At 34.5% G+C, this 13,117-nt stretch overlaps 2 protein-coding genes across 5 annotated transcripts in view; one reads left to right on the top strand and one right to left on the bottom strand.

Moving 5' to 3' along the window:
- LOC112044663 (heterogeneous nuclear ribonucleoprotein 27C) overlaps positions 1 to 3,765 on the top strand; it is a 36,987-nt gene extending 33,222 nt beyond the window's left edge. For all 4 annotated transcript variants that reach the window (XM_052886431.1, XM_052886430.1, XM_052886429.1 and 1 more), the window contains one exon: positions 484 to 3,765. In XM_052886431.1, coding sequence (XP_052742391.1) covers positions 484 to 605 — 122 coding nt within the window. In that variant the 3' untranslated portion in view covers positions 606 to 3,765. The remainder of the gene's footprint in view (positions 1 to 483) is intronic.
- Positions 3,766 to 4,305: 540 nt separating this feature from the next.
- The window catches only part of LOC112044676 (ankyrin repeat domain-containing protein 29-like), a 55,769-nt gene continuing 46,957 nt past the window's right edge, over positions 4,306 to 13,117 (bottom strand). The window contains exons 10-12 of the mRNA XM_052886433.1: positions 8,740 to 8,824; positions 7,912 to 8,013; positions 4,306 to 6,697 (exon numbers count right to left, since the gene is read on the bottom strand). Of these exons, the coding sequence (XP_052742393.1) occupies positions 7,991 to 8,013; positions 8,740 to 8,824 (108 nt within the window). The 3' untranslated portion in view covers positions 4,306 to 6,697; positions 7,912 to 7,990. The remainder of the gene's footprint in view (positions 6,698 to 7,911; positions 8,014 to 8,739; positions 8,825 to 13,117) is intronic.

Below are 13,117 nucleotides of genomic sequence, written 5' to 3'. Positions count from 1 at the left end.
GGTGCGGTAAGTATTTAATTTTTTTTTAAATTTTATAATAATTATTGTAACGTAGAAACTGGACTGAATATTAATTTTCTGTTACCTTGCTAACAGTCAGCTAAGAGACAGACGAATATCTTAGCATTCTATGGATTTTGTGAATTTCCGGCCGGGTGCCGCATCCACCGTGTGGCAGAGAAACACTCTGAGCAGAAACCGGGACTTGTGACCCGGGTATAGGGTTAAGGTGCTCTTATAAACTGCTGGTCAACACTCACCTTTTATACGATCATCAAATTAGAATGAAATTGTACCAGAAATATTTAAATGGGTTTTTAATATAAATTTTAGCATCGACATAAGTTCATAGTACGAGTAATTCCTTTTTTTTTAAACCCTAATTAGTTCTCATAATTTAGACATTAAATAGAAAATGGTATATTCAATTGTATTTTGTGTGACCGTGTTTCTGTCAGTATTAATAAGTTTGTATACGTTTAGGTGATGATTATGAATACACTGGGGCATCAGGAGACGGGTATCAGCGTTCGTCCAAACGGAGCCACCACGGATCATCCAGCGGCACCGCATCTGCGTCATCCTACCATCCCTATCGACGTTAGCGATTGAGGTTATCCTCGCCGCTCATGTTGCCCTGGTAGGTCAAACATCTTGAGCGGGCACTACGTTTGCGTCAACTTCTATGTGTCTGTCTGTCGACGTTAGCGTGTGAGTTCACCTCCTCATCGCTCATGCTACTTTGGTACCTCATTGCTCTTTACACATCACTGTACGTCCTATGAGAAGAAAATACTAAGTTACTCATTCCTATACAAGAATTAGATTATTTATATCTATTATCAGATGTCTTGGTATGAAATACTATTTTTAGAAGAATTTAGCTTGCAATAGGTATATGACATTACCCGTGTTGATTTAAATCACATCGTTTTGTGTGAACACAAAGGTACAAGGCATGTCACAGGATTCTGCAGGCACAGTTAGATATATCAATGTCAACCAGCTGATGTGTAGGCAATGCCACCTTTTTTTGACTTTTTTTGTAAGCTGTTTTACGGCTCTATCGATATTTGATTATACTTGTAAAATAATATTTTTCCTATGAACGCAATCATTGAGTTTGTAAATGTTTTATTATTTTTTTTTCTTTTTTACGGATACGAGTCTATAAGAAACGTTTGACTAGATAATGGGTACATAAAGCTAGATGTTTACTAACTGAGAGAACTCCGGGCAATTACCTTGGTTGTCATTGGATTTTTCAACTTGTATTTTTAAACGTTTAGTTTATTACACGTATTTACTTACGTGTGTATGTTAAAATAGTTTAAAAAGAACCTGCCTCGTTAATATAATATTTTTAGTACATTGTGATGTTTCTTATAAACTTTAGTCCCTACAATTAGGTTGGTTAGATAAGTTTTTTTTTTCTTTTAGACTTATTTCTTTAGGACTAGTTTCAAACCATTTGAAACATTTAAATTTTTTTTAGTTGTAATAACTTGTTTTGTGGGCCCCATTAGTACTTCTATTTCACAATTACAAAACATTACAGTACTTGAAAGTTCATGACCGAAGCATATTTTTGTATAAGCAAAATTATATTGTTAAAGGTATGCATTTTAGACTTGCAACAGTCCAGTTTGATCACTTGTATACTAAAATATTTGTATAAATTTCTGGTTTCAAGATGAGATATTATGTCATGGAATTTGATCAAAAAGATTCTTTAAAAAATTACCATACTTAGTGAACATCGCACCACCGAAAATAAACGAATAAGTGATTTCCATACAGAGTTACTTATGTACTTACCTAAATAAAACTTTGTATTTCGTATATTAGTATACATAAGCAATTAAGATATTCTTTAGTCTGTGCATCTTGCACTTCATTTGAGGGTAAACCACAGATGAGACAGCGCTAAAAGCTAACGCTTTTAGAAGTAGCAAGGGGGCGTGGCCTGCGTACACCCGGGTGTGCGGAACATCGCAAGCGTTTCCGCGCATGAACTAGCAGTCTTGGTTTGTTTACTGACATTGTATTATTACACTATATATGTGTTTGTTTAGGCCACGCCCCCGGGTGCGCTTGTTTCAATACAAAGAATTGGCACTTTATAAATCTTGTTATCTCTTATATCTGTGTGGTAAACCGTATGTAATTGTGAGATGGAAAAACTAAACCATCATCATATGCATTTTATATCGTATACCAGTTATTAACTTAACCACTCATGTGGTAAAGTTTGCATTTCAACTGACAAGTACATATACATTGACTGATTGTATGTTTCGAATATAATAAATAACTCCAAATGTTTCATACACATCATTTGGCATATCTACCGAATTTATATTTAGGTACATACAGTAAGTTTTTTTTTTAATAAAATTTATATTTAATTACTTCCTGCAACCATTCCGATGGTTACGAATCTAGATTAAGACGTTGTATTTTCATAGTTTTTATACACAAGGGCGTGTGAGGTCGCAATGCATCGCTAAATGCTATTTCAAACTAATAATTTAATTGTATTATATATGATTAATTATTATTTAAGAATTTGTACGGTTTTAATAAATTAGAGTGAAATCTTTTACACCATGTTATCATGAATTTGCATTAATTGTGTATGAAAAATGATTCCAAACTAATCATGACCTACTCATTATATTTTGATTGTGTTGTGGAGCGACCTGCATAAAGCGCAATATCCATCGCAAGCGAAGCTTTTACTAGTACCTACCTACCTACATACATTAAAACTTTAAGTGTGTATATTTAGCATAGCAAACTTTTTGCCAAATTTTACGTTTTTGTCTTGTATTTTGAGAATTTGATATCATATTTTTTTTTTCATTTGATGCTAATTTTTCTTTTCTCGCTGATCTAAACTTTTCGTAAAAGGTCCTATCTTTCGAGCTTTTTAGGCAAGGTAGTCGCGAAAGGTAAATTGTTGTAAAATGACAACCATGGCAAACAAAAAGTGCTCGCGTTCTTATCTTAATATACTTAAATACATAGCATATTAATACTAAATTACTTAACCCTTGTTGTGGATATTGCGCACGCCGTTATAGTTTGTAAGAGCGTTTCAAAAATCATGTCGCAAAACAGTATTTTACTCATAGTAATTAAATTATACGCTCAACAAAATTTCCTACATCCGTTACCTATACAATTGAATGCCTCAAATGCCTTTAATTCATATCTTTGCCGTTGATAAAATTAAGAACAATTAACTTTAGTCAAACTGTATTATATTAATGGTGATATATCGCATATACTAAGTTACTCCATCTTAATTATTATGCACCATTTTATGCAGATTATTTTTACCTGGTCACATATTTAGTAGACACCTGCGCTTGTGTAGCGTTTATTGTCTATGCTGCAAAAGACGTGACTTCGCAATAGACAGTGACTGGAAATGACATCTTGCGTTTAAGCATAGACAATAAACAAACACAAGGTGTTGCTATAGTTGGTTAAAAATGTGTGCGAAATATTAACTTTTTTAATCTGTTTATGGAAAGAGCGTTGTACACAATGACTTAATATGTAATATTACGAGAATTCTATGATACCGAATTTATAGTGAAATGGAATAAGTCAATGTGTGCATCCTACGTTAAATTAGGTATTTCTTTAGTTTCACGGTTTTCAATGTCATGAATTCCATGTTGAAGAAAACACTATGTTCTCATTTGACATCTGTATTTTGTTCTATTTAAATAATAAAAGTACTAATAATATTAAGTTTTATTTAAATTCACGCGAAAGACTGGCTTTTATATACACTACCCTCAGTTAAGATCGTTAAACAAAATTTAGAAATAATTTCTAACTTATTTTTTCTATAATTATAATAGTCACTAAAATATCATAGATATAACACCTATAAATACGTTTTTATAATAAGATATTATATATACCTTATTTAATTTTTTGAAGCATTTTTAAACTATAAAGTCTCTGCAAAGTTGTTGCAAATATGTTAATAAACATTATGTACTAAAATTTTAAGGACTTGGGTAAGTACAATGAAATAAATAGATCATGAGATAAATCAATGTATTAAATTATATAACTATTTGTAGCTCTAGCGATTGTTATATAAAATAGGGTAGAAGTAAATTTTAATTTTATAAACAGTTTATAAGGAGATGGTCCAGTCCTTTTAATAAATCTAAAAATACAATGATAATACAAAAAAGATTAAATAATATTTGATAGGGGATTGTTTTTAAAGGCTTTCTACACGGCTATAATTTGATGTTTTGCCGGTTGCATGGGGCAGATTGCATTATTGCATATACTCTTAGTATATTTGGGAAAGATTTTCTCATCATCTTTGTATACTAACGTGTTACGATTATTATTACTCGTATGTATCTGTTTTATTTTTTAGTCTGTCAACATTTATTGGATTATAGCAACAGTGAATAAATATCTTTAATATGAGTAAAAATCTGCTATAATTATTCATAATAACAACTATATAATAGTGTCAGAATTTAATAATGAGCTGTGATTAAGCTTATCAGCTCAGAAAATCCAAACGGTAATCTTAATGCAACACACTAGCATTTTTTTTAAATAATGCATAAAATGTTACTTTGGTCCTTCGATCCGGACATTTTTGGGCCGTCTCCTTTCTCAAACTAAATATTAGGTCACACGTTAGAAATTATTCTAAATAGTATACAATATAAATACAGTTACTTCTAAGGATTAAAAATTAAGAGGTCTATAAATATACACTCGCGTATTTTCGTAAATATTATTTATTATTACATTTATTGTAACACTGATCTCGACCATAAATAGCTACTATGACAATTAAGTTTAGTAATTTATCTTTTAAGAAGATTCGGTTTAAACTTACTAAGACAATTGAAATAGCTAATATAATGTTTCGACTTTTTTTTAGCGTTTACGTAAAATTTTAATGTAGTAACTATACTTACTAATAAAATATATTATGTAAAGTCAATTTTACGTTATTTCTTTAAATCTTAATCTAGAATAAAATTTTAATCGGACAATTAATGATTAATTAATTTGACACGGTAAAATTATGTATTTGTTTAAAATACTTTATTAGTAAAACAAGCGTGTCCAATTACGCGTCTACAAATTAGTTGAGTCAAAATTACAGTAAATATTTGAAATATTTTTATTAAAAAATTCTTAACTATCTATTTAACACCAAAGGTTTCTCGCAGGATCGAAGAGTAAAGGTAAGGCACTGGGACAGGTAGATGATTCCTATTTACAAAGCGAAATGGGAAATTTTCAGGAAAGGCTAGCAACCCAAATAAACAACTAAACCAATGCATCGTATAAAAGTCTAATAGATCGTTTGTATGGACTCTGTTTTAAAATTGTGGTAAGGTTTTCTTTTGTAAAGGGATTTTGTATGGAGTTCTTAGGTTCTTTAATAGTATAATTAGAAAATTATAATATGCAGGTATTCTGTGACATCACTCACACCATTACTGACAGCAGTGACCCAAGAGCTCCATAAAAAAAACCCCTTTTCAATTGAAAATAACGACAGAGTGATAAGTCACAGTATGAAACAGGATTATAGTTTAGAGGCTCACAACTGTAGGTGATATTGACAGTAGCTGTGTGAGTTATATACAGCATAGAAAACGTATCTTTATAGCCTTTGTAAGGTAAGGTTTTGTACAACTTTGGGTACAAACTCGTAATAGAGTTTCCATACATAGGATCTTTAAATTGGACCCATTCGTATTTTAATATTCTAATTTGCCCATTTATAAAGGTGTGCAAGGATAATTACTCATAGGTGACATCTAAAGGTATCTTGAAAATATGGTAGAAGCGTACTGTCTATATAAAATTGAAGCTAGTAGTCTATGTCTATAAAATTACACTGATCCTCTTTAATCAAAAAAGTTGTACATTTGCTGTGGATGCTGCGATAAATAGATGCTATACGAGTGTACGTTCATTAGGAATGATAATAATCTGATTTTTAAATTGTTACCAACTTCCATACATTATTAGCATAATTTATGATCTATTATTAAATAGAAAAGCGTATACAGATTACGTAACATACGCTGAACTAATTTGATAAAAAGTGGCACACGTAATATATCCTGAAATATCATTGCTTTCAACTTATTTTGCTTTCTGAAATTAGTGTGATCAGTGATTTTATCCCGATCTGTCAGACTGATCGCACTAATTTCAGAAAGCAAAATAAATTGCATGAGTAGAATAGGTATGTATATTTATTGAAAAATCTTGGTTTTATTTTAGTTATGATGAATTATATCGTATGTACTTAAGTACTAAAAAATTAAAATCAATTAAGAGGTTAAGAAGTCTCAGGCGTTTAAGATTAAAATAGATTTAAGTTTAAAATAAAAATAACTTTCCCAATAATAATATCACATGGAAGACGGTTATTTTTCATGTTTTTAAAAATCAAATTATTGGAAATCTTGGCGAAGGCTGTAGATCGATCGATCGAAGGCGGCGACAGAGGGCACAGGTCGGCGGTCGCAGAGCCGCGCCGCGTCGCGTCAGGCGCAGTCTGAGGCGCGCCGCGAGCTGCAGTTGCGACAGTCGCAGGCGCGCGGACGACTGTCGCACTGAGCGGGGAGATGAGCCTGGGAGGCGCGATAGCACAGCTCTCTGTAACGAGCGCAACCTGAAATTAAAAAAATAATAAGTATCATCATCATTAGCATTTTGACGGTTATGCGGGTTCGTTTCCCGGATGGGTCGATTGAAGTTTTCTTAATTGGTCCAGGTCTGGCTGGTGGGAGGCTACGGCCGTGGCTAGTTACCACTCTACCGACAAAGACGTGCCGCCAAGCGAATTAGCGTCCCGGTATGATGTCGTGTAGAAACCGAAAGGAGTGTGGATTTCATCCTACTCCTAACAAGTTAGCCCGCTTCCATCTTAGATTGCATCATCATTTACCATCAGGTGAAATTGCAGTCAAATAATATAGGTAGCCGTTTAACTTGTAGAGTATAAAAAAACAAATAAAAAGCCCATTTAGTAGCCCACTTCAGGGTTTAGTCAAACCATTTTGTGCCAGTGATCTATGGGGGGCTCTGGTTTGGATTACAAAATATTATGCTTGTCTTCATCCCAAGACTTTGTCAGTAACTAGGATATACTTACGTACGTGGTCTACATTTGTCTAAAGGTAATAAGACTATAATATAGGTAGCCATTTTCGTTGTGGGTTTCTTCTCCAACCCGCAACCCGGACTTCATGCTACTCGTACTCCAAGAGCTGGCGGGTTTGTGGCTGCTAGTGCTACGATCTTACCGTACCAGGCTACACTGCTATATGGTACTTTCGCGAATATTCGTGAAATATTTCACAAATATTAGCGGCAACATATACAGTAACGTGGCAACTATTTACCTGCTCACTTTCCTCTTTACTTCCCATGCCACACGTGGCAGAAGGATAATAAGGATACTTAGCACCTAACTAGATATGGGTCGTGTATTTATTTATTCGCAATTTTAAAGCGATTTCACGACAAAGTTGAGAAAACAATAGTCTAAAATCTGTAGAAAGGTAGTTGAATTTAAATTCAGCAAGCTTAATTTACAGTGTCGTAACTACTAGGTACTTCTGAGCTCACGTCCACGTTGGCTGTGAATCCCTTCGAGCCGTGGACACTTTGTTAGTGTAGTTACGCTACTGATAACTTGAGGGTTTGAAAGTATACCTACTGAAATTACCAGTGGCGTGCACAAGGGTTTTAACCAGGGTATTGTACAAAAAGTACAAAATGGAAAATTCTTTCTCCAGTGATAAGAAAATTGATAGGGAAGTGTATTTTGGCATCTATGAAGGGCACGCAACCTATTCAGCTGTTATGGTGATGTATGCTTACCGGTGGGAGGCAAAGCAAGGCGAGTGTCAGCCGCGAAGCCGCGCTGTGCCAGTCTGTCGAGGAGAGTGGTCGCGGACCATCACCGCTCACTGTCGCCTTCGCCTGGAATGAGACATTGAACCAATACGTACTTATAGCACAGAAATTGCTATCCGGCATATGGAGTATATACTTTCACTAGCAGACGCCCGCGACTCCGTCCGCGTGGATTTCAGATTTCTCAAATTCCGCGGGAACTGTCGCGAGCTTTTTTTTTTTAGAACTTTTAAAGTGGAACAATTCTGTGATATATGATTTTCGCGAAACTTTAAACCGTCCCCGATTTTGAAACATTCTTCATTGGTGTTCCTATTGGTCTTAGCGTGATAACTTTGCCTCGTACGCAGTGACCGCAAAAGTTGTACCTTTGGCATAAATCACGCCAGTTTTATCTTCAATGGAATTTTTGGATATAATACAGCCTTCCTGGATAAATGGGCTATCTAACACTGAAAGAATTTTTCAAATCGGACCAGTTGTTCCTGAGATTAGCGCGTTCAAGCAAGCAAACAAACTATTAACTTTATAATAGTAGTATAGAAATTTGGGATAAGAAATATCTATTCCAGTGAGTTAGAAGTAAGCACCTACCTAATTATACTTAAATATTATAAATCAAAAATTACATACGCACATATTCAAACAGTTCAAAAGTCTAGACATTATGTTATCAAGACAATTATAATGTAGCTACAATCCATCTTTTTTAAGACTAACAATATGGCTACAAAGAATTTAATTAAAAAATTCATAAGGCAGGCATAAAGTTACTTGAAAAAAATGTATTACCTTCGTTAGCGGCGGCGGCGGCGGCGGCCGGGGAAACTCCGCCGGATTTTTCCTCTACACGCGGAGACGGCGGCCCTGAGTGATCCTAAGAAGACTTTGGTGTTACTTATTAATTTTTAATTGTATTTTTAATGGAATTATGATTTTTTGAGAGTAGAAACACAGTATACATAGTAAGTATATCTTTACTCTGGTGAGAGATCTGTGTGCCTAGTGGGAGTTTTCAATATTTTCATACTGTTACTATCGCGTTGACGTAAAACGAATTTATATGAAATTGAAACAGTTGTGCAGTGGTTATTTAGTGTCGCCGCACACGGGACACACGCGGCAGCCATAAACGCCGCTACATGAAGTAAGAAGGGGCCACAAAAACTGAAGCGCGAAGTATCATAATCGCGTGAGTGGTGTGTTGCGGCGTTTAGTGGCCGGTGCGGGCCACAAGAAGCGAGCAACGACGATTGTAGCGTGTGGCGGCCACCGGCGTCAACCGTGTGCAGACAAAATGAACAAAAACTACTGGAAATATGCCAGTAGCAGCGTTTTGTGGTTGTTGCCGGTGGCCCGTGTGCGGGAGCCCTTAATTGCTCTAATGGTAGCAATGCATTACATACCTAGGTAAAAATATGTATAATACAAACTCGAAAGAACACAATCGCATTGGGACAGATTAGTAAACCAGCGCTCTAATCAGACTAATCGCTTTATTGTTGCAAGGCTACTCCGAGGAATTACCAACGACTAGACTTGCCAATTACTCTGAGAGATGACATAATTAATCTCAATGGACAATACCTACAGCCAGGATATAAACGTAAGACTTTTATTAAACCACAGAGCAGTGGAAACGTATAGTAAACTGAACATCCTATTTTACCGGCCCACAGGGTCAGACACCTTATATTCACCCTACCGGCAAAGACGTATCACCAAGCGATTTCGTGTAGAAACCGAAAGGGGTGTGGATTTACATCCAACTCCTATTAAGTTAGCCCGCTTCTATCTTAGATTGCATCATTACGTAGGTACAATCTGGTGAGAGTGTAGTCATGGGTTAACTTGTATACAATAAAAAAAAAAACAAAAATATATAGAGCTTAGATCCAACACTGCTCCAATGCAAGTTGGCGGGCTGAGCTGACGTTAAAATCTTTAACGATCACTATCAGCGGGGCGCTATTATGTATCTCGGTGTACCATTCAAAGATTGAGTCACTACAATACATCATTTATTTAAAGTATTTTTGTTTTTGTGATCACTTAATATAGTTATTCAACGATATATCAAACAACCCTGATTACGCTATTTTACGTAAAGTGTCAGTGTTTTTTTTGTTTTACGATCATCTAACATTTATTACAATTAAAAAATTTGAATATTGCTTCTATTGTGCCTATGAAATTATGTCTTCCCTATGAAATACGTAATTCAAAGACACTGGGAACTTTTAAAAGTTGTTTATTCAAATATTGTCTAAATTGTGATATGTAGTAGTTTCTATATGTAGTATGTACCTATATTATTTACTCAGGTACCTATATTTTTGTTTATATTACTTTTATACTAATATATTTACATAAATTATCACAGTATTTCTGTTTACGTTACCACATTCTATAATGATTAAAATAGGTCAAGACCGACGTTTCATTAAGCGTTTTACTACCTACTCGTAAGATGGGATTATTCCCGGCTGAGAACTAAGTACTCGGTCGCTACTACTGTTGAAACTGAACTTAATATACTGAGAAAATGAAATTAATATTGACATCTTACAATAAAATAGCGGAGAGTCAAATTAAATCACATAACAAAATACTAGCTACTAGCGTTGTTCCGATTCCCGTGGGATAAAATTTAACCATTTTCCACAAAGAATATTGTTACAGAAGGTGGGAGAAGTAAAATAATATTTTCACTGTACACAAATTTATTCGATAACAATTTCAGCATAGCTTCCGCTATAATGTTAATATTACACGCTGATGGTAGTATATCAATGAATCTGCTAAACAACCCTCTATTTTATAATATTTTCAAAGTTAGTGTCTACTGTTGGTAGCACGAATATGTTAACAATACAAGTACGTTTTAATAATAGTTCCGGAGTATTATTATACAAACCAAACGTTATAATTCTATCTAAAACACATTAATAATTAAAAGATATTTATAACGATCGTAAAATAATATTAAAATATCGAAACACAAAGTTGAGAAATTAAATACAAACTAAATCATAACGTGACGTCATAGTTGTCAAGAGTAAAATAACCAATGATGAATTTATATCATGTAAAATAAATAATTATATTTATATCAATAATTAATAATAACCTCTCCACTGTTCGGATTGATAATCACTGTTACTTAATTAAATTTAACTATAATAACCGGAAGTCATAAAAGTATGAAATGAAATGACGCTACTATACGCTAGGCGGCGACACTTATCTATACGAAATAGGCGGGAAGCAGGTACTATTTGTAACATTCGGCCATCCTGAAGAAGCCGTGTCCCACGGCGTTCTGGTAACACTCTGGTATCTCCCACTGCACCATCAGTTATCTGGAAAGAACAGGATCCAGCAGTAATTTGAAACTGACAAGGTTTTGATCAATATACATAATCGAAGTGCTATCATAAAGCCTAATTCGTTTCTGGTAATTATGTTCATGGGTCACTTAGACTTCAAACCCAAACAATAAGTATATTGTGCTATCTATATGAAAGAAATTCAGAAATTATGATAAAACAAAAACATCGCTATTAGTACTTCGAGACAGGTACCTAATCTGGAAATACTTATTTTACTATAAAATCACATATTTGAATTTTATCTGCATATTAGTTACTAGGTCATTCCGACTTCAATAAATATGAATCACTAAGATAACTTGATTAATCAAAATAACTCGGACCAATTCAAAATCAAAATCAAAATCTAAAATCATTTATTCTAAGTAGGCTCAGTTTACAAGCACTTTTGACACGACAGTAGACTATTTGTAAAGATTCTACCACCGGTTCGGAAGGCAGGTTCTGCTGAGAAGATACCGGTAAGAAACTCAACAGTTGCTCTTTTGAAAAAGTCATAGAGTATTATAATTTACAATTGATAACAATTACAATTTCTTATAGTTTTATTTCCTGTGTGAAGGTGGAAGCTGACCCAATGGCCTCCAAGCGCTTTTATCTTTATAGGAACTCATCAATGTTGTAGTAACCTCGACTAAGTAAATGTTTTTTAACACATTGCTTAAAGCTATGCATTGGCAGGTCCATCACAGTTTTGAGGATCTTGTTATAGAAGAGTACACCCAAACCTACAAAAGAAGATTTTTTTTTACTCTTTGGAGACGATATGCAGAAATAACTAACTTATGCCCGTGTCTAGTAAGACGTGGGTTTAAATCTCCTTTTCGTTTGGAATTCGTTCGTTCAATTTAGGTAAGCACACAAATACTTAGGTATTTCACACAGACAAAAACGTGTGTCACACAGACCCATGTCACACAGACGCAGGTCACACAGACGCAAGTCACACAGACGCAAGTCACACAGACGCAGGTCACACAGACGCAGGTCACACAGACGCAGGTCACACAGACGCAGGTCACACAGACGCAGGTCACACAGACGCAGGTCACACAGACGCAGGTCACACAGACACAGGTCACACAGACTTAGGTCACAAAGTCGTATATCATACAGACATATAGTAAAAGGTAAGCCATAGTCGAATATATAGATATAGACAGACGTGAGTCGCATAGAAGTGAATCACTGACGAGTGCCACATAAGACAGAAGTCACGTAGAAGTAAACCAAGAGGAACCGAATCACATATATCGCCACTTATGCACAAGTCACATAGAGAGAATCTTACAATAATATTGTTTCAATTGTGCGTTTTTTTTTTTATTTAGAACTGTGAAAATCAATGTTAATTCTCGACTACCGTATATGAGGACATCTGTAACTTCATTTTCCTCCCTATCTACCAGAACAATCTGCAAATACGTAGAACTATTAATCTTGTTAATATTACAAGAATATAATTTAATATCTGTACTTATTCACTACCACATTCTATCAATAGACGAACTTTGAATTAAATTAATTGAATCTGTAAACTGCATCCCATAAGGTCTTAGCCCCCACAAATTATAGTACAAATTTTATACGTACCGACCTATCTCATGTTACGCTTTAGAAATCTCTTATGATTAGATTTTAGTATATAAGTACATTTATATTGTAGTTTTCCCAAAAAACATATGTTTCCAAAATCAGTAATTCTGTGTATATCTATAATAATAATATGTGGGTACGAAACACCATTTTCATTACAGACATATTTTTGTTGATATAGC

This window comes from Bicyclus anynana, chromosome 17 (assembly GCF_947172395.1).
Source record: "Bicyclus anynana chromosome 17, ilBicAnyn1.1, whole genome shotgun sequence".
NCBI classification, from domain to species: Eukaryota; Metazoa; Arthropoda; class Insecta; order Lepidoptera; family Nymphalidae; genus Bicyclus; species Bicyclus anynana.
Note: the sequence above shows the minus strand (reverse complement) of the source record. Positions and strands in the feature narration are given on the sequence as shown.